Source organism: Talpa occidentalis, unplaced genomic scaffold (assembly GCF_014898055.3).
Source record: "Talpa occidentalis isolate TD23 unplaced genomic scaffold, MPIMG_talOcc4v2.1 talOcc4.4, whole genome shotgun sequence".
In the NCBI taxonomy this organism is placed as follows: domain Eukaryota; kingdom Metazoa; phylum Chordata; class Mammalia; order Eulipotyphla; family Talpidae; genus Talpa; species Talpa occidentalis.
In genome coordinates, this window is record NW_023604295.1 from 53,505,555 (window position 1) to 53,533,117 (window position 27,563).

Sequence of the window (27,563 nt, forward strand, 5' to 3'; positions counted from 1 at the left end):
GATTTCTAATTTTCTAACAATTCTGGCTATCAAAAATGACATACAATGCCTCGTGAGGTAGTGAAATTGTTAATGCAAGCCTTACTTGTTTAAGGCTGGTTGACTACCTCCTTGAGATGCTATTGAAGGAAATTTTGTCCTGAGTGGGAGGCTGGGTTATGAGATCTCAAATAAGGTTTTCTATTCCAGGACAATAACTCAGATTTGCTACATGCTGCCCTGACAACTCTCTCCCTTGGCAAGTCAGATAACCCATATAGCATATTCCTCATTGGAAAAAAAAAACTTAAGTACTGTGGATCATAGATAATTCATTATGAAAAAAAGAAAGAAATAAGAACACTACCATCAAGAACAAGATTACTAAGTTGTAAAGGGCTAAAATAAAAACATAAACTTGAGTCATTTCTGTGAAACCAAAAACCATATCACATGTTTATTATAAATCAACTGTATTGGGGTTGGGGTGATAAATATTTTCTGAAAACAATATTGGTATTTGGATTTCTATTTACATATGGTACTTTAAAGTATAAGGACAGATAATAATAGTGAAAATTAACATAGTAGAGCAATAATGGAAATTAAATTTAAGTATTGTTTTTATATAAACTGAACAAATACTAAAAAGGTAGATAATGCAATGTTATGCTAATCAAGTTTTTATTGGAAAAAATATAAATTGGAATTACAATTATAACATAAATACTTAGTACTGTCAATCTTTTTAATTTTAGCCACTCTAATGAGCATGTAGCAGCATTATTTTGTGGCTTAAAATGTATTTCTCTGAGCACTGATGACAGTAAGCATCTTTGCTTTTGCTAACTTGGCCATTACTCTATCTTTTTTGATGGGGTCAATACAAATCTTCTTTCCATTTTTTAAAACTTGGGTTACTGTCTTTCTATTATTGAGTTCTAAAGCTTTGTTATTTATTCTGGATACAATGCCATTGTTTGATGTATGTTTTACAACTATTTTCTCCCAATTTGTGGTTTACCTTTCTTTTTTTTAATGGTATCTTTCAAAGAACAAACATTTTAAACTTTAATGAAGCCCAGCTTATCACTTCTTCCTTTCATATTACACGTTTTTGTGTTCTACTATAAGTAATTTGTTTGGCACACACATGGTTTTATAGTCTTGCATGCAGTTCATATCTCTCAGCAGTCAGTAATCACAGTAAACTTTTTCAACTCTGTAGCTACCTTTTCTTTAGTATAGTCTGCAATTTTTCAGGTTCTACTTAAAAATTAAACCACTATTTTACAACCCTTTTCTAAAGCACTATTTGTGATTTCCATGGTAACACATACATCAATAAAAAGGCATTTAAAATGTTTCAAACAAATACATTTAAATGGCTTTTAATAAACAGGATTGATAGCCTAAATAATTACTGCCCGCCAAATATTTTATTTTTTTAAAGATTGATTGACTGATTGATTGATTGATACAAGCACTGGGTACGGTCAGAAGCGGGAGGGTGAGCGAATTCACCAGAGCCAGAGCGGGGAGCAGAGCAGGCAGAAGGACTGAAGTACACTGCTGAGGGGAGCAGCGGGCGGCAGGAGAGGTCTGCGCGCCATGTGGGACCCTCCTCCACTGTCCGGGGAGCAGCCGGGGATCGAACCAGCTCAGTAGAGGCCGCGGGCAGCATCGCAACCCAGCGCTCAACCGCTGCGCCACCACGGAGGCCCACCGCCAAATATTTTAAATTGAGATTACTACCTTTCGTAAAGTACCAATGAATTTAAAATAGGAATCTTTGTGAAGATAAGTGTTTCTTTTTAAAGACCCTGCACAATTCTCATTCTTCCAAAATTACATATGTTCATGAGATATTCTGTAGTTAGCAAGTTTTATATCTCATCTAATATTCATTGTAGTTAAAACTACTGTAAAAATATCAAAGTATATTTTAAGCTTTAAAATCTATGTGAGCAGTCAGTCATAATTATAAATCAACTGTAAAACATTTATAATTGCGACTGAAGAAAATATTTTTCTTCAAAAAAAGGTAAAACAATTTTAAAGTAAGTATTGCTCATGTTTAATTGCTTTTTATAAAGACTCAATATCTGGAAATATCAATAGATCTTAAAACTAAAATTAAAGAAAATGTAGAGTCAGTCACCTCTAATGTGTGTGCTTTTAGTAACTCATTAGCTAATTATATAGTTAAATATTACATTCCGTATCACAGTAAGATATCTATATAGAAAATGGTCCCAAGAAACACCAGTGTTACTGTTCAAATTATAATCTATATTATTTTCTAAGGGAAAAAGAAAGTCAAGTAGTAATACTAGAAGGGACCTTCAAATTTGACATTATTCCTCATGGAGAAATGCCTCTTATAATATAAAACAACAGACAACCACTGAGTCCTTTAAGCAAGCCCAGTCAGAAAACATGTATCACTTCTTGAGGTATCAGATCATTATCAGACAAACTTAACTGGAAAGATCTTCTTTATAGTGAGTATTCAAATCTGTTCTTATGAACTTCAACCTCTGGTTCTAGCTCTATTTTCTAAAGCTACAGTGAAAAATTATATTCCCCAAATGAATCAAACAATAGAAATCATCATGGAGTTCAGTCCTGTATAAAAAAATAGATAAGCAACCACATAATGATAGAAATGCAAAATGAACTCAAGCAGTCTCTTAAAAAACAAGCAAAGGCCTAAATGAATTCATCAAAAGGGATGATAAGGAATGTATTATAAATGTATTTCCTAATAATACATAAAGGTAAGGAAAATGAGTTGGGACATATTTGTAAATGCGGAAATGATTTTCACAGGTTTGATGAATTCTGAAAAATATTTGTAAAGCAGCAGCAATGATTCAAACAAAAGTACCACTCCAGATTCATTCTTTCCCCTTCAAACAATGGATCTCATTAATTCAATACTAAATGTTGTTTAATCTGAATTATAAGATTAGCTTTATAATTTACATGCCCAAGGAAACATGTGTGACTTCGGTGCTTATTTCTTCACAGAATCAGATCCCCAAATAGTATGCAATATATTAAAAAAAAAAACACAAAAAACTGAGTCAACAATAGGCTAATTGCTTGCTCTGCACACATTCCCAATTAAGCAAATATCAGCAAGGCAAACAATGGCAGATATTACTCTACATAAAAGTGAGGGGACAAACATCTTGGTTTGAAACTATGCCAAAGAGTCTACAAAACAAATCTGAAACAATCACAGCATAACCCAACTTATCTAGCAGTGAAAACATGTCTCCGGGGGAAGAGTGCTAGCTCTGTCTACCTCTATGTCAAAGGGACAGAAAATTTACACTACAGTAGCTTGGAAACTCATATGACAAGTTGCCAAGGCAGACTCAGTAAAAAATTTCCATACTCATAGAAGAAAAAGTAGAATAATTTAATAGCTACAAGTCAAATGACTTAAGGTCAATACACCCAAACATAAACTGGTTTTGATTACTTAAAACAAATCCTTCGGAATGTTTGTCATTGGTTAGATTTTTTAAAAATCTTAATTTTGGCATTTCAAAGGCTGCTTAACTCTTATGCATCTTGAATTTAATTTAGTATTTCTTTTTAAAAAAAGATTTATTTATTTATGCATATAAGAACTGGGGTACAGACCAGAGGTGCGGAGTGGGTGGGAGGTGAGAGGATTCATCAGAGACAGAGTGGGAAACAGAACAGGTGGACTGACTGAAATACACTGCTGAGGGGAGCAGTGGGCAAGACAGGAGAGGTCTGCTGTGCCATGTGACTTAGCTCCCTGGATGGCCAGGGATTAAACTCATGCCATGCTGCAGTGGCTGCGGATAGAGTCTTAGTCCTGCGACTTAACCCCTTGCACCACCAGGGAGGCCTTAATTCAGTATTTCTAATGATCACTAACTGGTAGTAGTGTTTTTAAAAATTATGCCCTGTGCTTTATCATTTAAATTTTCTAAAACTAATGAACTCTTTAGAAAATGTTTCATGTTTAATGTTCATTCAAACATGTTTTCTTCAAATTTAAGGTTTCAAATGAAGTTTTATTTTATTTTATTTTTTTAAAAGATTTATTTTTTTATTTATACAAGCACTGGGTACGGTCAGAAGCGCGGGAGGGTGAGAGAATTCTCCAGAGCCAGAACGGGGAGCAGAGCAGGCAGAAGGACTGAAGTACACTGCTGAGGGGAGCAGCGGGCGGCTGGAGAGGTCTGCGCACCATGTGGGACCCTCCTCCGGTGGCCGGGGAGCAGCCTGGGATCGAACCGGCGCTGCAGAGGCTGCGGGCAGCTTCGCAACCCAGCACTCAACAGCTGCGCCACCAGGGAGGCCCAGAAATGAATTTTTAATATATTATTTATGGGAATACAAATTGATACAGCTAGTCTGGTCAGCAATTTGGCACCTATTTAAATATAAAATGTGGGCCTCCCTGGTGGCACAAGGGTTAAGTCTCAACAATATGAAGCTATCCACAGCCACTGCTGCACTAGTTTGATCCCTGGCCTGGGAGCTAACCCACATGGTGAAGCAAACCTCTCCTGTCCCTCCCGCTGCTCCCTCAGCAGTGTATTTCAGTAGATCCACCTTTTCTGCTCCCCACTGTCTCTGGCTAATCCTCTCACCACCTGCCCACCCCACCACCACACCTCTGGCCTACAGCCGAGCTCTTGTATGCATAAATAAATAAATCTTTAAAAAAAAATGTAAAATGTATTTCACATCACTCTTTCTTTAAACAATTATATAAAAACAGTTATAGAATACAGTATTTAATGTACCCTCACTGCAACAATTACTGCAATAGGAAAAAAAAAAGCACAAACACAAAAGTACCTAGGAAAATCATTAGGTAATCTTTGGTACATCAACATGTTAGAATACTATTACAGGACCTCCCTGGTGGCGCAAGGGGTTAAGTACCGCACTATGAAGCTATCTGCAGCCTCTGCAGCACCAGTTCAATCCCCGGCCTGCCAGAGAGAAACCCACATGGCGAAGCAGTATTTCAGTTTGTCTGCCTGTTCTGCTCCCCGCTTTGTCTCTGGTGAAATCCTCTTACCCCCCGCTCCCCCCTGCATCTCTGGCCTGTGCCCCAGCTCTTATATGCATAAATAAATCTTAAAAAAATATTTAAAAAAATACTATTACAGTAATAAAAATGATCGCTATATAGCATTAGGTCTCAAATTTGCATGTGTAAATTTACCTAGTGAGTTAGGTAAAATGTCTATTGTTTCTAACCCCAAAGAATCTGATTCAGTAAGCCTAAAATTTCGTTCAAGCATCTTCATTTTTAATAATCCAAAGAATTTTATTTATTTGTTTTTTTTCCCCCAAAGGATTTTAATAAAGGTTATACTGGCCACTCTAAAAAACATTGGTCTGTAAGAGAGTGGAAAAAGCTATTTCTAGAACAATATGGATCCATGACCCCATTATATTTTTAAAAATAAAATTTATACATGTAAATATGGATGATATATTCATGAAACTGAGTTCATGGAAAAAAAGTCAAGGAAGCTCATTAAATTCACAATGGTGTGATCTCTGGGGAAGGAAATGATTTATTTTGGGATTGCAAGAATGAAATAGAATTTTACAGTTGACTATAAATTTCTATAGTATTTGATTTTTTTTGTACCCGGAATATAATTACTACCTATACAATGCTTAGAAAACACAATAAAAAAAATACATTTTATTGTCATGAGTTAGTATTTGTTTCCTAAATTCTTACAATTTAATGATGTGACAAGCTGGGAATATTTTTTTTTTTTATTTCTTGAAGTAACACTGAGACTATAGCAAACTACAAAAGCTTCTACACAGCAAAAAAAATTTGCATCAAAATGAAGGACACTCTATTTCATGGAAGTAGATACATGCACATCATATATCCAATAAGGGATTAATATTTAAAATACACAAAAAATTTCAACTTCTCTGCAGTATGGTAATAGTTTCCACTCAAGGAAATTGTCTCTTCATAATGCTAGGCATCATTCTCCTGATATATTTAGAGGGAAAATTCTCAAGGGTGAATGTTGACACTATTTACCGTAAAATCAATGGTTAAAATAAGGTAGAAAATGTGGCTAGTAAGGAACTGCAAATTCCCAAGTTCTAGAACACTGATGGATACAAGTAGTGAGACTCTCTTCATTAAAGCAATGCTGGTATAGGGAAGCATGAAACTTTGTTCACTAGATCTTACAGTCTGGCTATGAAGGCTGAGAACTAATAATTTTATGGAGGAATTACTTCTTGAGTTTAATGTTGACAAGTTATTTAGTAAAGTGAAACATTACAAAGGCATTTACTATTATGGCATGCTATCACTGCAGAAAACTAAATAGTAATTACACACTTAAGAGATTTCTTGGCTACCAAGAAATAGTTCTATGTATTTTGCATTTTGCTAACACAATATTAATTAACACACAGTCACATAATTAACAGATGACATTATAATGCATGAATCACATAAAATTATCCAACTGATGGGTAATAATTTTAGCCTAAATTAGTCTTAAAAGTTTTATAGAATTAAGAATTATTTTGTCTCCAACTCAAGTTCTGCCTTTCCTAAGTAAATGACAGCAATTACCTAATACTTAGAAATTTTTTATAGTCATTTTTATATTTACAAAAATAATGCTTTTTACCTTGTTTTATTTTACAGGTAAGGAAAAAGTCACAATGTTCCTAAACGGTCTGATTCCCAAAGCCTATGTTGGATAGCTATTTCAGGCTCACCCTTCAATTTATTTCCCAAAGTTTCTACTACTTTCCCATGTAACTCTTCATTTCCAATGAGGTTTATGCTTTTCACTAGGCAATTTACTACATCAAATGACTCTAATAACAACTGAGTGATCTTATCACATGCTTCAAAACTCTTGCTTCCAAAACTGATCCATCCAGGAAAACTTTAACTCAAAGGACTTGCAATATGTGCCTCTGTCAACTCAAATCACCCAATAAAATATAGCCTATTTTCTTAACTAAAACCCCAAATATCTGATCTGAGACAACTTTTTTCTAATTCACAAGTTTTTGTAAATATCTAACTTGAAAATATTAAGTAAGATCATGCTATATAACCAATAATTTTAAAGACAAGAGTAAAATTATATAAATTTTAGGGCTGTCCTAGAAAATTACTAAGAACTTTCTGAAAAAAATCCTAAAACTAAATCTAGAAGTCCTCTGGTTAATTTTTGTGGAGAGGAAGACAGTTTTCCTTCAGAAGTTACCAATGGCTTTAGCTAAATACTGTATTGACATTTCACATTACTTGTCAAGTTACTTTATGAAAGAGATGTGAAGCTACGCTCTTATGTGAAAACAAGATGTCTGAAATGATGGCACATCTTTACCCCTAAGACATTTAATTCACATTAAGAGGACAAAGCTAGCGCCCACTGTCAGCCCGAAGCTAGGGTAATAAACTGATTATATGATCAACTGAGGAATAGAAGCCAAGAACATCTAAGGAACATATTTCCCTGGAGTTTTTCCACAGAATTAAATTATTTGCCTTATTTAAGCTGAATACACAAGATACATTTTAGGAACAAAATATAGAATATTCCCACAGATAACCCAAACACAGCTTGCATGGGTGATTAAAAAAAAAAAAAAAGGTGAAAACGCTGCATTCTAATGGGTTAATAAGCTTTCCCAAGTTGGGCATATTAATCTTGGTATAGAACTTGAGATAGAAGCAGTGAATCAATACTTTTATAGGAATTACTGTGAACTGATTCCAAATAAATTTTAAGAGTTATCATAAATGTAATGTGGGGCCCAATATATTCATATCAGAATTTTAATTGGAATATAAATGACAACATTTAAAACATATAATACATGTGGCTTACTATTTTTTATTTTATTTCATTTTAGGTATACTCATGAACACTTACCTGATATAGAAGGTCTTTTTGAGGCAAAGGAGGGGATTGTTCTTCATACATAGGAGGTGGTTTATGTGTGGGTGGAAGGTCAATTCTGCATTAAAATGGATAAAAAATGTTAATGCCACACTTTGCAAAAGGAAAAAGGCAGAAAATAGTCCAAAGTTCCTTTAAGCTTTACGGATATTTTCCTAGACTAGTAGCTTTATTACTAGCCTAACATGTTTAATTCGGTTTTTATATTTCAGGTAAGCTATCATAAATAGAAAAAGTAAAGTGATTTAAAAGTTTAGTTTAAATGTTTAGAAACAATCTAATTGACTTATCTTCAAGGAAGCAGCTCAGATAGGAAGCATTTTTTTAATTATGCAAATAATCTAGTACATGATGAATTTATTTAAGCAATGCACATTTTTATACTTAACTATACCTACTACAATTTAAAGAGAGCCATTCTATCCTCATTACTACTATGTGAGGTAAGTAGCAAAAGTATTATTCACATCCCAAAAATGAAGCAATGAACTGGGATGTAGATCATTAGATTTTATAGCAAAATGCATTTTTGCTTCTTAAGTCTATCTTGATGATTAGGCCAAAAACACTGCTTCTCTTTGAATTCAAAACAAATGCACATTTTGTAATTCACCAAAACTAAAATTCCTTAAGGAAAAAAATTTTAAAAGTCAATGTATTTAATTACTCTTGGCAGTCTAAGCTTAATTATTGCTACATAAGGCAGGCAATATACAATCTGAAGAAGCAATTAACTTTTAATGTATGTTTACATGTCTTCCAACTACTTCATGAAAGGCCTGCATTTTTATTCAGAAGGCAGGACAACAAAAATTGTCATGTGTTGCCATTTAGAAAGATGTCTAATATACTGTAAGTGAAAAGGGTATCTTCTATATTTGCCCCTTGACACTGTTTATTCACCAGATCTGGCTTGAGATATTCTAATAAAACCATAACCTCACTAAAATTGAACTACAATCCTTACTTCCACTCCTCTGACACATTACAGGTAATTGTAAAATGCAGATATAAATATGATACAGAGGGCCTCCCCTGGTGGCGCAGCGGTTGAGCGCTGGGCTGCAAAGCTGCCCGCAGCCTCTGCAGGGCTGGTTCGATCCCCGGCCACCGATGAGGGTCCCACATAGCACGACAGACCTCTCCTGCCGCACCAGCTGCTCCCCTCAGCAGTGTATCTCATCAGTCTGCCTGTTCTGTTCCCCACTCGGACTCTGGTGACTCCTCTCACCCTCCTACGCTTCTGACTGTACCCAGTGCTTATATAAATAAATAAATCTTTAAAAAAGAAATAAAGACGATAGAGTGAATTTTCATAGTTGAATACAGGCAAAGAAGTTACCTACACTTTGTCAAGATAGGATGGTCTCTTTTTTCGAGGAGTCAGCAGCACAGTCACAAAGATTGCAATGATAAAAAGGGCAAGGACAGCTCCAATAACAGCTCCAGCTACTGCGACGGAAGAGGTCTGCTTAAATGGAACATCTGTAAAGTACAAAAAAATTAGGCTTTTAAAACAATTTTTAAAATAGTTCTTGAATTTGCACACCCCCAATTTCCAAATATGTAAGGATTATTTGATTGAAGCATGTTAATCAATGGCAAACTTAGAGGACCATATATTTGATTCAGTATTTTTTTTTTGATTCAGTGTTTTTAATAACATTAAGCTATCACCCTATTTCTTTGTAAGATATCACCTTATTTGCTCCAGATTTGCTTTGTTCAAGTTATGAAAAGAATTGCCCAGTCAATATCAACAAGTGAATTTATTCTCTATGGGGAAAAAAAAAATGTCTGGTAGAAAGAAAATAGAGGAAAGGATAAAGAAACTTTTACTATAAAAGATGATAAAAAAATTCAGTACTTTAAGAGTTAACCAACAATATAGACATTTATCATTTTATTCTATTAAAACATAAAATAAAATCTATTATTCAAAAACCTTGAAGGAGCAAAACAAAATTCCCAGACCTAGTAAGTAAAAAAATTGTAAAATCTTAAGTTTTCTGAAAAATATTAAAATAGAACTTGTAGATAATTTCCATCAATTAGTGCATATTTAATACAAAGTACATATGTCTACTAAAAAATTAAAAGGAAATTCTTTCTTATCTGCTGGCTATAGACATAATTTATCATTTCTGAATACCAATTTTTCCAGTTGGCATCACACATTTTATAATGCAGGATTTTAAAAACATATTTTGCAGTTAGACTTTTTACAGTTCTGAAAAATTGTCACCTTATTTTAAGATCCCCTCAAGTAAGAGAACTTATTATAAATTAACTGTTTTCAAATATAAGTGTAATGTGACATAACTATTAATGCCTACATCTATTTCTTTGACAATTTTCAACCATATAAAATCCAGTAACTATTTTAGGGTGACTAGTTACAAAGTGCCTTCATAAGATATATGAAAGATATTTAAGATGACATTCTATAAAGAAACAGTGGTTTATAGTTAAAATTTTCTGCCCATAGCCAATCAATGAGTCATAAGAGTGAAAAAAGCTAGGTTAGAAACCTCCACCACTACGCCCCTATTGGGAATGTTTTTTGCAGGCTCTTAATGTAGACCACACTCCTTTTGGTTTTCCTATTTGGTAAAAATGTACTTTAGTTTTCATTTAAAGTGACATACATACACATGTACACTTAAATAACTGCAATTATTTTGCGATCCAGACATGGCAAATTTGTGAAATGTTTCACCTACTTATCATTAGTGTTTATACATACACATTTAGATTTGTTTTCCAACTATTTTTTTTATCTAAATGTGGGTCACATGGTGTTTCACATTATTGAAAGTTTTTACTTTCTTTCCAATTGTAAAAATTCCTTTAGCAAAGTAACAACCCTGGATTTATTTGTGTCATTTTGTAAACCTCATACCTGGACTGAAAATCTTTCAGCTATGGGAGCAAGTAAGCCACCCATTTCAAAAACCTTTCAGTGAGAAGAACCTAAATATAATAAAATAATTATTCTAACTGATCCCACCATTCAGAATGCTATCCTTATTATTAAAATATGTCTGATTTAATTTTCTTCATTATTACTCATTTCTCTAATACCTACCATCTCCATGTGAATATGTATGTGCTAGATGAAAGATTTGAAACCTAGGCAAATATTACTGTTTTTATAAACGTGGAAAAGTTATTTGGGATGACTTAGATTACCTACTCTACACTCTCACTTTTCCCATCCCATAAATTATAGCTTTGTATTCAGTCTAACAATATACAAACTGAAACCTGTTATGGTTTATGTGACCAAGGATATTTGAACAAGGTCATGTACCTCATCAGTAGCACAAAAATTCCTGATATGTCCAATATGCTTATTCTATACTGGCTAATGAAAAGTTTTCTTTTGTTAAGGGATAAAATGACCCTATAATTTTTGCCCCAGGTAGAATTTAGTATTATTTCAATAAAATTATTAATAGTAATACTTCTGAAGTTTTTCAAAAACAAAGGTTACTTTGAATTAGCCCAAATTAAGATTCTCAATATACAGATCATTACAAATTCATCAAACCTTTCCTCTAAGACTCATTTAACCTGAGCAATATTTAATTTAGAACAGCTTTGTATGTAATAAAACATCACCAGGCATTTAATACCCTCAAATAATTCCCAACTTTGAATATTTACTATTTTTGATACCTTGAATTCTCAACCTATATATATATATATACATACACATATACACACACAACTTTTTAAACACTTAAATTATAGCTACATTCTGTCCCTTTAGTTATAATTTCTGGTTCTAGAATTCTGTAAACTGAGAATTGCCTATATGTATGCCACACTTTCTATCTTAGTCATTTTTTTCACCTGCTTCTATTTATTCTTTATTCATATTTATCCTTTTCTTTTTGCATATCTCAAAGTATCAGAACAGGCTACTGAGTGCAGAAGTGAGCATCTGGAAGAAATATTAGGTATGAATCCATTTACCAATTAATTTACATAGGTATTGTTAAATACATATATGGGATATGTTCACTGCCTTTTCTACTTCTCTACCGAGGAAAAATAAAGCAGCTCTATATAAAGGTATTAAATTTTAAGGGCTTTAATGGGTGATAAACACCAGTGTTAAATGCAAAGAACTGAATTCTTGTATTCAAATTAAAGAATTTTGATGAATTTATTGCCCACATAAATACAAACATACTATCTACACAAATGCTACCTACAAGCTCTATATTTCAACAAAATCACTAGTGAAAAAAAGTCCATTAAATAAATGGCATTTTTAAACATTAAGCTAGTTTACTGTGTGACTGATATGAAACATTACTATCACCTGAGATGATTTACTAAAACCAATTATATGCTTGCAAGCAGCAGCAAACAAAATGACCAGTGTTTGAATATTTAGCATTAAAGTACTGGACCATATACTTAAGAAAATAACTTATTATCACAGCAACTATACTTACATACATTGGAAAATCACCTCATAAGACAAAAAAATAGCATTCCTCAATACAACAAAGCATACTATCCATGATTAAAGATACTAACATGTTTTTTAAGGGAAAATGTTCATTCGTTACAAACCATACTAAAAAAGAATTGTAGAAGTATTTTCACTTCTTGAAAAAAAAATACATAAATATTAAATACAGCAAACTCACAATTTTGTCTTTATTATTCTAAAACAAAGAAATAAGTGAAAGCTATTCAAGCACTTAATTTACAAATGAAACCAACGCATGACAAAGTTTTCAAAACTATGGGTGATTTGGGGCCTCCCGGTGTCACAGCTTGTTGAGCACAGTGTGGGAAGCTGTCTGCAGCCTCTGCAGTGCCAGTTCAGTTCCTGGCTGGCCAAGAATTCCTGTCTGGCCTGCTGCTCCCCGCTCTGTCTCTGGTGCGTCCTCTCACCCTCCTGCAACTCTGGCCTATACCCCAGCTCTTGTATAAATAAAAATAAATCTTAAAAAAGCAAAAACAAAAACACCAAACTATGGGTGATTTGTTGGCAGGTGGACTACAGTAATGCTACTTGGGGGTGGGTATCCTATAATTCCAAAATAATTGTATAATTCCAAAATACCAACAACAATGTAAGCCATTGTTACCTCAATTAAAAAAAACAAAAAAAACAGAAAAAACCCTCAAATACTGCTTTGTACACACACTAAGATAAGTTACAGCAATTTGCTAAAACCATATAAATTGTGTGAAAGTATCAATCCATAGTCCTTTTTCACACAAAGTTCTAAGTCTTTATTTTATATCCGTCTAGGTATTTCTCACTACTTTTTTAATAAAAATCCTCTATCCTTCATCCAACAAAAATTACCAATAGTAACAACATGTGCAGGTCTTGTGCCAAGCGCTAACTGATAAAGTCCCAGTCCTTGTCCTTACAAGATAGAGCAAAATACCTAAAGTGGGGCCTCCCTGGTGATGCAAGGGGTTAAGATGTATCCTATGGAGCTGTCTGCAGCTACTGCAGCACAAGTTCGATCTCCGGCTAAGGAGCTACCCACATGGGGCAGCAGACCTCTCCTGACTCGTCCGCTGCTCCCCTCAGCAATATATTTCAGTCAGTCTGCCTGTTCTTTTCCCCACTCTATCTCTGGCAAATCCTCTCACCCTCCCACACCTCTGGCCTGTACCCATTCTTGTATGCATAAATAATCTTAAAAAAAAAAAGCAAAGTGGAGTCACAGATTACATAAAAATATACATTCCCAATGAAATATAGCAAGATTATATCTAAAAAAGTATGAAATATTTAATAAAAACAAATGTACTAATAAAAAAATATAGATTGGCACTGATAACCCTATTGGATAAGTGATAATTTGCTCACCAGTCACACTAGGTACCCACAATGTCATGAGAAAATTGGAGTAGGATTGCTCCTGAATAGAATAGTTACATCTTCACTTGCTTGATCCTTGTCAGTTGTCAGTATATTGTGACACACTGAGCTGTATGTAAACTCAGCTGAATGAACTAACAATGTACCTAAGACTTATCTACAGGCAAAAGTGTAAAGCAGTCATAAAATGGGAACCCTGTGTTAGACACATGAACGAAATGAGGGTATCAATGCTAACTGGTGTTGTAAACTAGGTATTTATCCCTAGTATGTATAATTTCTGAAAAGAACTGGCAGAATGAAGATAATACCAACAATGTAGGTACAAAACAAAACAAAACTGGCAATGCAACTATCTACTCCTAACACTTAAACATGTATCAGTCATATTATGAAATAAAACCATGGAAATCTCATCAGATGTGACAGGAAACTGTTATAGGGCAGGGAGAGGGGGCATACAAAACCACAAACCTTCAAATATAAGACCAAATGAAATAAATTTAATCTTAGTAACAAAAAGCTCATTGTAAAGCCATACTCTTAACATGAGTGGTGAGGTTATTGTCACTGAAAAACCAAAACGTCTTGAACAAGAAGACAAGCTCTTAAAAGCAAGGGCTGTGATGAAAAATGGTAAGCTTCCCAACAGCCAACTTCTTCCATTTGACTCTACCTGTTTTTGAGGTAGCATTTCAGCTATCATACCTAAAAGCAAAGTATCAGAACACAGTGAACATGGAACCAAACCTTTCTAGTCATTGAATCAAAAAGTATAAAACCAAGATTAAAAAACAAATGAACACTCAATCATGGTTTGTGATACACATGGTTTGTGAACATTTAAAAGTGTTTGTGGTAACTTTTAACAAGACATTCACATCATTTTCCCCAAATAGTATGATTTCCATGAGAAAAATTTTCATCTGATGGTTATAGTCCAAATATTTGTGGACACCACTGATTAAGTTTAAAACTAGAATAAAATATTAAGTTATACTAGATATGTTGCTATAAATAATGGGTCAGTTATTAAATTACAAGGGGGAAAAAAGTATTTCATAAACTTAGCACTTGAGTTAGATGTTAGATATAAACTGGCTTCCCAGGGTAGAAAAAAAAGAGGGAAAGGGAACTTTAGGTAAAGGATGCCCAGCAATACAGACACCAAATCTTAATGATAAAAGAACATAGTTAACAGATTTACACATTAAGTAGTTCCCGTATTAACAGATCTATACTGTGAGCATCAAATGCTTGCTAATGTCAAAATAGCAATAATCACATGCCTGCCAGTGAAGCTACCACACTTTCAAAGTAATCTGCTCCCCCACAATTAAACCTTAATCTTATAAAAGACTCTAGATATGTCAATTCATAGAAAACAGAAGTGTAATGGCACAGTCCAAAGTGGGAAACTCTAGGATAATTTCTTAAGCAAATATGTTGCAAGGGGAAACTGGGTGAGTAGGGAAGCAGCAAATACACAGATTTAAAAATATTTCAACCAATCACAATGTGTTGATATTTGGATACTAACTAAACTCACTAGATACTAAATTATTTTTGGTGTAATATAAATCTGACTGCTTATTCCAAATGTTCCTTATCTTTGAGGATAAGGAACTAAAGGCAGGAGGGATTTATGTGGATAGTTTAAATGAAACAAGACTTAACTATGAGTTGATATTTGAAACAGGTAATTGTGGTTCATTTCATTACCCTAGCCAACTTCTGTATCATTTTCATAACAAGATTTTTTAAAGAGAGGCTAAGGCTAGTAGTAATCTATTATTACCCCTGGCTTTTGAACCATCCCTTCAAGACTAGGTTTTCCCTGAGGTATTTCTCATAACTGAGATTACAAAATTAGATATGTCTATATAGAAATAATATACTTGTTCAGAAATGAGGCCTTGAGCTATTCACAAGTATTGCTAATTTATATTTTAAAGTTATTCTATTAAAAATCACTTTCACTATATCATCCATAATGCCCATCCACAATAGTTATAGCTAAAAGGACAGTGAAGGTATCTAAAAATTGAATTGAGTTGCCTTTCTTTCTAAATTAAACATGACAAAGTAACTATTATCAAGTTTCAAGAAATTACCCAAGAGTATATACAGCAAAGTATATACACTAAGGGGTAATTTGTAAGCAGTATTTGGTTTCAAACTCTTGATAGAAACCTATCACTATTCATTTCAAAGTAGATATGTACTTCAGAAGAAAAAGCACATCTGACATTATAATACAGAAGTATGTATGTAAATAAGGAAAAAAGCGGTTTTTAAAAACCGTAACACTTAGTCTATGTATATTACACAGGCTCTTTTCATACATTTTCTTATTGGCATAATGATCCACTAAAATTGTATATTTAAAAAAACTGCTGTTTTGTTCTAAAATAATCTTAAGTTTAAGGGAAAAATACATCATAACTTTAAATACCAGATAGGAAACAGAAACAATGCTATTTCTAATCAATGCAGCTTATAAGCAATAAATGAAAAACACTAAAGACCAACATAGGAAATATATTAAGAAATGTGTTAATTCCAAATTTAAAGCCAACATAAAATGACTTATGGCAAAGTCACAGCAAAATCATTTAAAGTTTGTTTTAACTGCTAGGGCTAAAGACACAAAAGAATTCATCACTGGAAAATGTTATTCATGATACGTATATGTGAGGTAAGAATTCAATGGTTAATTAAAAGCAAAATTTTTTAAAAGGCAAATACCCAACTTAGACACTCCTTAAGCTTCCTTAACCTGATGTAGTCCTTTTGGGAATAGAAATAAAGTAAGTTTCTAATTCCTACAAAACATTATTCATTAAAATAAACAGGTTTCATTCTTACTCACTCTACAGCAAGTATCATAACAAGAACACAAAGTCACAGACTTGTTATAAAAATATGCCTTTAAAGAAAAAAAAAGCTTTTATTTAAAGATGGGAGGTGCACTGCTATTGGGGTTACCACCTAGCAACTTGGTAAAATAAATAAAATCACTAGTATAATTAAAATTAAATCCAAATTCAGTATCCCAAAAATTTGAGAAGGGAGTTTTTTCATGGATGATATAATTCTAACTAACAAGTCAATAGGAAAAACAATTCACTCTATAACTCATCCCCCTTACTAGATAGAACTAAAAATTCAATATGGATACTATTTCTTCATTATATTTTACATTGATTACTTCCACATATTAACAACTTCTTTCTGTTCATATACTTTGCTTTCACAGTATTTACCAAAAGCAAAATCAAATTCAATTAAGATATTTTGCACGTACAATTTCTGTATTTCTCTCCATTTTTGCATTTATACATTGTACTTCCTCCAGTCCCTTATGCTAACCAGTTAGCCGGGGTTATCTTTATAAAACTTTCCTATATATAGCTATCAGAAACAATAGTACTGAAAACTTCAGTGGTTTAATGTTAGACTTAACAAATAGAAATCTTTTAGGCACATCGAAAATATATATATTTCAACCATATCTCAAATATCACTTTTAAAGTTTCAGTATATTTTAATGAAAATGAGAGGAGATAAAAAACAAGAATTTCATTCATCTCCACTGCATTGTTGAAATATTTTAACAGGGATGGAAAAAAATTCTAAAGTGGATACAAAAATGAAAAAACAGGCAAAAGAATACAAAACAAATATAAACATGGCCAAAATGAAGGAAAACTATTCTTCCAAGGACAAATAATTTTCATATATACCTATCAATCAGCTGTGTACTAATCACTGATAATCAAAAATTAATTTAACAAAAATGTTTTATTTAATGACTATTCATGTTTACAAACAAGTCTCTATGTACAGTAAACATACATAAAGTTCTAATAAACAATAGTGCGATGTTTCAGAAAATCTTAAGCACTAGCATCAGATTCTTAAAATTTTCATTTTTAGTTTGCCAGATAATTTAGATTTAGGGATACAGAATATATACTCATTTGCAGTTTAAGTCATCCTCTTTCACGAAACAAAACAAAAAACTCAAAGCAAAAACAACCACACACATTAAAAAAAAACTTAACCACACAATGGCCACAATATAAAAGGAAGTTCTTAATCACTACTTCTTTTTGAAATGCATTACTAATTTCCCTTAGATTGTACTCAAGTTGAGATTTATCTGGTATTCTAAATGTGATTTACTGCTCAGATTCATACAGCTTTTCAAATCATCGTCCTAAAGATGAATTTTTGAAATGTGACGAATTTGCATCTTCCATGGCAAGAAATTTTAGATACATAGTTCTAGTGGCGATATCATTGCTAATATTCAAATATTAAGACTTTTTAATTATAAGGTAGTATCAAGAAAGTTTTTCTTCCAATAACTTGGATGACTCATATATTTAACATTGATATTCCTTCTTAATACTTGTATGGTCAATTATATTAAAAATCAGGTGTTTTTCACAAACTATCAATGAACTTTACTTAAATGTACCCATAACCAATATTTGTCTTATACTAAGTGGGAAGAAAAACAAAAGGTATCTAATTTCCACAAAATGCTGTTAGTAAAATAGATTATAATCATTCATAATAAAGCCTTCACTACTTGCAAAATTCTATGAACATGTTAGAATTTTGCCTTACATCTTTTTTAGATTTGACAAGAACAGAATTGGGAGGTTGGGAAGGTTAAAAAAAAAAAAAGTACCTACTTTGCCTTTTTATTAACAAAATAATTTATTTAATTTATGATCTCCTACTAAATTCCACATCAATTCCCTGGCAAAACACCTAAGGCAATTCTACACAGTCCATTTTTCAAAGGAATTATCAGCAGAAAAATCATATTCTTTGGGCTTCAAAAATAGCTGTCATAGTACAATTTTATAGGACTCCACTGTAGAAGCAATTCAATTACCTCACAAATAAAATCCACATTTCAAGATTTAGATAACATTTCTTTTTCAAAAGATACATGATTTCTGGAAAGAATATACTTACATTTTATAAAAAAAAAATCCTCATGTTTCCAGTTTTAATATGAAAAACAAAAATCTTGAAACACATACATACATTTAAAAGGAAAATGGGAATGGTGTGCCAACATCCATCAGCAAGTGTTAGTGCTATGTTGATAATTCAGATTCTTCTAGTTAAATCTCAAATTTCCAATTTGTTTTTTTTATCTTTCCCCATCTGAACAGCATCAATAACAAAAACAATATTGTCTAAAAAATTCATTGTACAGATTATTCTTGGCTGAAATATCGGACTTCTAAAACTGATACTCTACTGCTATTTTACCCATGTTTTTCCATATTCTAAAATGCCCTCTCTGTAGTATAGTTTACTGTATATCATCTTTTTATTATATTTCAGACATAAAGCATTAAAACAAAAGTACCACTTAATATACCAAAATCCATGTTGACATGACATTATAAAAATTGTCCTCTAGAGATGAAAAAATTGTAGTAATTATGCTTAAAGGCATAGTTTTATTATTTGTGTATGTATTTTGGACAAAAATATCAATCAACTAATTATACTCTTTCACACATCATTTTCACTGTTTACTACTACAGCTTTAGTGCAACAAAATATCTTTGAAAAGCCACTGTACAGTAACTATGGCAAGGCTCATTAAAATGCAGAGGTAAAGATTCCATTTGTATAGAAACTTACAAAATAATGCTCGAAAAGGAAAGGTGTTTTCTTCAGGCTGAATACTTTTTATACTAAAATATATATATAAACATTTCTAGAATTAGTTTTATAGTCAATTTTGATGTAGTTTCATTTCGTGGCGATAACTTTTGAGAGGTATATGTTTCACAAACATTGTATTTGAGATTATAGACTTAGGTAAACATTTAATACACAATGCCAAGGTAGTTTCCTTTTTTTCTTTTTTAATTTTTGTACCAAAAAAAGTCATACATTTAACGTTGACATTTCTTCTTACCTGTGTGCGTCAGACCAATAAAGTACTCTGCATTAAAATTTAAATCTTGAGACAGTAGTACAGCATTGAAAAAAAAAAACTGTAAAGCAGCTCAGATACATTGAACCCAGATTTTACATTTTCATTTGACAAATTAGAATATAAAAAGCTTGAAAATCAATTGAAAAAGCTTATTCTTCCCTCAAGAAAAAGTATGAACAATCTGAAAATCAACTAGTATGAATGAAACATTGTACATAGTTAAGTCACATTCAGTGGTTGCTAAACATACCACTCCCTCCTGGAAATTACTGAACCATCTACATGTGAAACTAAGTCATCTTCATTTTCGTCATAATGTTCATCGCTGACGAATTTCATTCCCATTTTTAGATCTTCATAATAATCCATTGGTCTTTCAAACCTACTGAGATTTTCTACATTGTTCCACTGTGTTTTTTCAGGCTCTTCTAAATAGTCTTTCCGTATTAGATTGTTCACTGGATTTTTGTTTTCTTTTTTTACACTGTCTGGGTATGAATCAAGCTCATCTTGTTGAAGGACATCTATTTGTGATTCTTTTTGCATATCTGAAGGTGGAATGTAGTTCTTGGCAAAGTAGTCTCCACGAAACGTCCGTCTTCTCCTATAGCAGAATATTCCAGCCAAGACACTTACAAGTACTATGAAAAGAGCCCCACCCACTACACTAGCAATGATCGTGCCAATAGTGTCATCCTTAATTGTTGCCAAAGTTGACAATGGGAAGGGCAATTTTTTAGGTTCTGTTGCTAGATCCTCGATGTCAGCAGTTGAGAGATGCCACTGAACTGTAGGCTGAAGAGTGGTAGTAGTAGGAGGATCTAATGGAAACAAGTAAAGATAGACAAGACACAGAAAGGCAAAGAATGTCAATGCAGGCTGATTCAGCAGCAAGTTGAAAAGACAGCACAGTTAATATTTATACATGGTAATAATAGTTTTTCATTCTTAATTTGATTGAAGATAAGAATTTAGTGATACATATATATGTATATTTTTAAAAACTGACACTTAGTCAGTTACCAATGAAGTTAAAAAGGAATGAAAAATTACCTATGATATAAACCCTAAATTATTCTATTCCAAGTTTAAACATGGTATTTTAGTCCAAAGAATACTTTTCTTAAATGACGAGTATTATTTAAGTGTCCTATATATAGCTGGCTTAAGAAGTATAGGAAAAATCTAAATTAAATCAAGTAACTCAAAATGTACATTTTCTTAGCCAGTAGCATAAGGAGATAATGTGAAAGAATGAAGAAATTGAAGTATTTTCCTAATATCCATCTTTACCTAATATAGTTTATTTCTGTAAGAGCTGAACTAATCTTTAAAAGAATGAAAAACTATAGATTCTTGTTAAGTGGCCATAGTATAAATTGTTGGTTTAATAATTCTCTCAAAAATATTTTCCTTAAATAGAAGTTTTCAATTTTTAGAAAGGACATATGTAGTACATACCATTATTTAGTAATTTAAAAAATAAATGCTTGTTTAAAATGTGTTAGCCAAATAGGCTGTTATCAAATGAGACTAACAGAGAAAGATGAAGGAAAACAAATTATAAAATATTATACAAATGTCATCATGTCAATACCCAAAGGGTAAGATATCTTAACATTTAGGATATTGAAGAATATTAACCATATCTATAAAATTTAATGACACATTCCTTTAGTATGAAATCTCAAAAATAGTAGCTAATATTTTAGAGAGAACATTCTAATAATACTTAAATATTAGATGTAAATGGTCCTGTTTACTGCCATTAGATTACAGAGTAAATAGCCATTAATATTAAAAAAGCAACTAAATACAAATAGTAAAAATAAAGATTGGTTAATCATCAGTGGTATTTGTAGGTCATGTTACACAAATTCTAGTTTGAAGTAGAATGAGTTAAAAATCTTGAATTTCTTCATTGATAAAAATAAATGACCCAAATGGTAATCTCCTATAATTAATTTTTAAATGAGCAGTGTGGATAGAGCTTTTAAAAAATGATTGTTAGAAAAATACTAAATCTACATGGGTAAGTTATTCTAAAATTACAAGCTATAGAGAAATACTTACTGAAACAGGTTTCATCACGGAATGCCATATGTATAGAATGTGGTAAAAATTTAGCAAATATAATATAAAATTTAACAAGTACAGTATTACTAATTTCTTATAAGTGTAAACCAATATAACAGGCAATCCATTCAAATATCTTGAAGTGAATATTAGTTATCATATTATATGTAAGTCAGTGAATCAAGGAAGTTTTAATTTTTGAGAAAATATTCACTAGCTGAATAAATTCAATCTGGAAAAAAATAAACAAACTAGGGAATTGTAGGATCACTTCCAGTATAAAAGTAATAAAACCTCACATAATCCAACTGCACAGAACCAGGATATTTAAGAAATCAACTAAAAAATTAATCTTTTATAAGACAAATCATGCTTTCTCTGAGGGAAGAGGGATAAAAGGAAAAACAAGTTTTAAATATTATGTCATCTTTACAATGATTCCCAAAGAAAAAAAGGTTTTATAATAAACAGGCATCACCATGTTTAAAAAAGTACAAATCACCTAATTAATTAAAACTGAGAAATCAAAAAAAAGCCCATTTAAAAATGTTTTTAAATTTGTCAGTGGTTTTAGTGGTTTTTATTTTTTTTAATTTTAATTATTTTATTTTATTTTTATACAAGAACTGGGGTACAGGCCAGATGCGCGGGAGGGTGAGAGGTTTCACTGGAGACAGAGCGGGGAACAGAACAGGCAGACTGACGAAATACACTGCTGAGGGGAGCAGCGGGCGAGACAGGAGAGGTCTGCTTCTCCATGTGGGATTCTCGGAGGCTGGCCGAGATCGAACCTGCGCTGCAGAGGCTGCAGACACCTTCACAGTGAGGCGCTCAACAGCCTGCACCACGAGGGAGGCCCGGTTTTAGTAGTTTTTAAACTACCATTCCACTTCTCCACCAGCTAGTTAACTATCAGTCTCATTATATCATTCCATGAGAGAGACAACTGATAATACCTTATTATTCTGTGGCTTAAGCAATGGACATAAAACAAAGTATATAAGACATTTATTCATGCTTTCTAATTCTCATGCTGCTCCAAGATAATTATGAGAGCTATAGTTCATGTAAGGAGATAAAACTGTTTTGCAATCACTAATAACTACTCATTTATCATGATTTAAAATTCTTCTCAACAGCATTCCTATTTTTTTTTTCAGTTAGACTTTTTAATATTCTTTGCTGAAAGTATAACAAATGAGTACACAATGAAAATTACGTAATGAAATAGTAGACTGAATTCTCTCCACCTAAATGAAGAACTTAGTGCTTTTTTTCCCCCCAAATTAATGAGTTCTGCAAAACAGGAAAACAAATAGTCTATGTCTATTAAAGTATGTTTCTTTTTATTGATGTAACACTGGTTTACAAGACTGAATAGGATCACCTTGTCAGTCTAATTACTATGTTAAAATATTAATCTTTTTTTAAACAGTTGACATTTTAGATTTTATAAATTGTTTAAACAAAATCTATAATTTTGAAGTATAAAGACTGCTAAATAAGTGTACATTCTGAAGTCTGATATTTTCTGTGGACCCAAAATTCATAATGATTTGAAATTCAAGATTTGTATAGGAATATATTTTGAGCCTTAGGTATAGGGGAAAACATTAAAAAAAAAAAAAAAAGGCAAAAAAAGCTTTTCTTGTCCCAAAGGGAAGAGATTTCAGGAGGCAGGGGGAAATATACCAAAAGCATCCTAGAAACACATTATTTCCAGCAGTTGGTTAGTACTGGATAAGGAGCCACACTATAAGCCCGCTCCTCCTCATCCTCCCCCCGACTCTGGGTTATAAGTAAAACTGAATATTGGAATCTCCAACAACTCATCTCTTATCCAAAACCTTCAGTTTTCACTGTGGATAAAATGGGAAGTCCAATAAAATCACCTGACATGCCCTGTGAGCAGATCGTTCCAGCTGCTCATTGAGGACCAAGTAAAACCAGGGAGGTTAAATGACCACTGTAAAAGTGAAGGAAGGGCTGTTGATGCTTGGACAAAAATACCAGCAGCAGAAACAGAGATTTGGTTAGGTTTTTGTATACAAATGTAACAGGTGAGCAACAGTGATTTGTTAATGGACTGGGTAGAGTACAAGAGAAATAATGACATCAAGGTTAAGTGTCAAGGATAATGCCCTGAAAAAACTGAAGGATGAAGCTATTAATACATTAGAAGAGGAGGGCTGGAGAAGAGGTTGTCGGGGGCAGGAGACTGGAAAGGGAGACTCTTGGTTCTGAATGTTAAACTGAATATCTATTGTACTTCACATAGGGCTGACGATGAATAGGTAGTTGGACTAACAAGTCAGGAACTAACACTAGGCAGCAGACCAGAATGCCAAAAGATACACATTAGGGTATCACCATGGAATCAGTATATATAAGAATACTCAAATGGAATCTCGAAATTTATAAGATTACAGTTGTAATACATTGATTTATAATAATACACCACATCAAATATCTCTTATCAAATTTTGTATGACACAAACAGTAAAAAGTCTAATAATAATTTAAATATGCATTTTGAATTGATAAGTAAAAAAATAAGCATACACTACAAATTGTGGAAGTCTAAAAATTAATGAGACTGTTCTTAGATTGAATAATCATGTATGTACTGAGAATTTAACATTCAAACAAGCTTTAAATTTCTCTCAAACCTCTATTTAGTTTTAGATTTGAACAGATAAAAATCTTTACTATTACATAATTTACATACAAATCTGCATTTTTCCACAGTTTTCATTTTTCCTTAGTTTTCCATTTGTTAAACATGAAGACTGCTACATATATAGTAAGATGTTCAAAATATTTTATATAGTTTTTTAAGTAAACATTCCATTGAAAAATTTTTATAGCCACACACAGGAAAAAGTATATTTTTGGTTCTAACTATACTTTGTGAATGTCCAAACTTTTATTCAATCAAATTAATGGAAACATTCACAGTGAGACAAATCAAATGTGAAAAATCTAGGTTCTTAACGACTTACAACTAGCAACAAAAAAACCTTAAATTTTACTTCATTAGCAATAATATTTTTACTTCATTTCTCAGTAACCCAATAAGGTAGTAATACCATATTGAGTGACAGACAATGTTATTTAATAAGCCAGGCCATTACAGTTGATGTTTTATTTTATTTACCAGAAACATATATGCAGAGTATCCATCAAAACCAAAAAAACCTTCAATGTTTGTCCTTGGTGTAAACACTAAAGAACCTAGTAAGGCACTAAATATTTACTCTATTTAACTGAAAAATTAACTATATACACAGATCTTAAAATATAAATAAACTTGTTTTACAGATGTCTTGCCATTTCTTTAAGTAAAGGAATGCCACCTGACAAATGTATTTAAGATAGGGTTACTTATTCACACATTTTAGGTTATCTGGAAAACTCAAACATTGAGGAAATCTGTATTTTCCCAAGTATAAATTACCACATGGATCATAGTGCTATTTGTTATGACTGACAATACGGGAATAATTTAAGTTACTCATTTTGTGAGTAAATAGTAGCTTACCTGAAATATAGATGACCTTTTGATCACTTCTTTGACCAAGGGAATTGGTCACTTTACAGACATAAACACCAGAATAATTGAAAGTCAGTGGATAGACAAAATGAAGAGTATTGTCTGAAGCCAATAAACCATCAGGCCACTGCCCATCCAACCTAGATTTTAAAAAGCATGAAATTAAAATAAATATCTTCAATCTCTAGTCATCCACAGCTACTTAAGAAAAACAGTTTACTTTTCAGATCTAATAGTTATAGAAATAGCATCTTTTAGGTATAAAATTCACTGTGAAGTAAAAGCATGTTACAATTTTCATTTTAATCAAAATGAACTATTAATAGCTGAAGTCCATTGAGAATAACCATTCTTGGATTTGACTCTGATGGAAAGGGAAAGAAAACAAAAATAAACAAATGGAACTTGGTACAACTAAAAACCTGCTACACAGAGAAAGAAATTTACATTACATAACAAAAAAGCATCTTACTGAATGGAAGATACTTGCAAATCATATACCTAACAAGAGCTCAATATCACACACACACACACACACCCCAACAAAAAGTGGGCAAAGCATCTAACACTTTTCCCAAAAAACAAACAGATAACCAATAGGCACATGAAAAGATACTCATCATCTCTAATCCTGAGAGAAACGCAAATCAAAATATGGCTCAACTCATATTGGTGAGACTTGCTATTGTCCAAAAGATAAAAAAATAACACCAAAAGATAAAAAATAACAAGTGTTGGAGAAGTGGAAAGAAAGGAACTCTTGTACTCTGTTGGAGGGAATACAAATTGGTGCAATCATTAGGGAAAGCAGTATGAAGATTCCTTAAAAAAGTGAAAATAGCTGGGCCTCTTTGATGGCGGAGGGGTTAAAGTCTCAGCATTATCCAGTTATCAGCCAGCCACTGTGGCATTGAGTTTGATTCCTCATCAATGTGGGAGTTATCACACATGGCGCAGCAGACCTCTCCTGTCTCTCCCACTGCTCTCCTCAGCAGTGTATCTCAGTAGATCAGCCTGTTCTACTCCGTACTCTGTCTTTGGCAAATCTTCTCACCCCCTGAACCTCTAGCCTACCTCCCAGTTCTTGCACGCACCAATAAATAAATAATTTTTTTTTATAAAAGTAAAAACAGAAATTCTATGTAATCTAGTTATTCCACTTTTGGGTACTTACCACCCAAAGAATACAAAAACACTAATTCAAAGAGATATATGTAACCCCATGTTCATCACAGCATTATCTGTAATAGCCAAGAGTTGGAAATAATGTAAGTGCCCACTGATGAGATTAAGAAGTTGTGCTATGTATACAAAACGGAATATTACCCAACTACTAAAAAAAAAAAAAAAAAGAAAAGAAAAAAAGAAATCATGCTTAGTGAAGTCAGTCATGTGGAGAAAAACAAGCACTGTGTGATTTCACCTACATGTATGTGATAAAGAAATGAAACAAGTTAAAAAAGACAAAAATTTGTAGGCTATAAAGGCAAATTAGTGATTACCCAAGGGAAGGAAGGAGGGGGGATAGGTTAAATTATAAAAAAGGGGTCAAATGTCTGAATGACACAGGGAATTAGAGTTTTGGTACTGAACATAATATACTACATACAAATGTTGATTTACAATGATGCATACCTGAAACATAATGTTATAAAACAATGCTACTTCAGTAAAAAAGTGAAATAAAAATTCAATATATTGAATTCAACATACTGGATTGGAGGGGAGGTGGGAAAAAATGTGATTTTCAGTAATTATATTCAGAATACTGAAAAAATTAGGAAAATAAACCATTAAAAGACATACCATAAAATCAAAGAAATTAAAATAATTCTCAATGAAATATAAATCTATTCACGACCTAGAAACATGTAGGTGATTTTCTTAATGAAAATCATCTCACTTAAGGACATAATGTTATACCATCTTCTGTAACATATTCAAAAAGCATCATTTAATATTAAGCCAGTCTATACTGTGCTCCAACCAAAGACAGTTTCTGAAGCACCAAGAAGGGTCTTCTTTCAAAATAACTTAATTTGTAAAGTGGGAACCTGTGACAATAAAAACTAAGGCAATATTTGGTATCAGTAATAACTCCTTTTAAATAGTCTTACACTAATTTGGCTGACA

The 27,563-nt window shown here is 32.5% G+C and overlaps 1 protein-coding gene across 4 annotated transcripts in view; it reads right to left on the reverse strand.

Annotated features, from left to right (window-relative positions):
* The window catches only part of NECTIN3 (nectin cell adhesion molecule 3), a 90,091-nt gene that overhangs the window by 24,910 nt on the left and 37,618 nt on the right, over positions 1-27,563 (reverse strand). For 2 of the 4 annotated variants that reach the window (XM_037525586.1, XM_037525587.2), the window contains exons 5-6: positions 25,419-25,570; positions 19,296-20,622 (exon numbers count right to left, since the gene is read on the reverse strand). In XM_037525586.1, coding sequence (XP_037381483.1) covers positions 20,042-20,622; positions 25,419-25,570 — 733 coding nt within the window. In that variant the 3' untranslated portion in view covers positions 19,296-20,041. Of the gene's footprint in view, positions 1-7,928; positions 8,014-9,301; positions 9,441-19,295; positions 20,623-25,418; positions 25,571-27,563 lie in introns of those variants that run through there. The other 2 variants (XM_037525588.2, XR_008553874.1) reach the window with 2 other exon arrangements.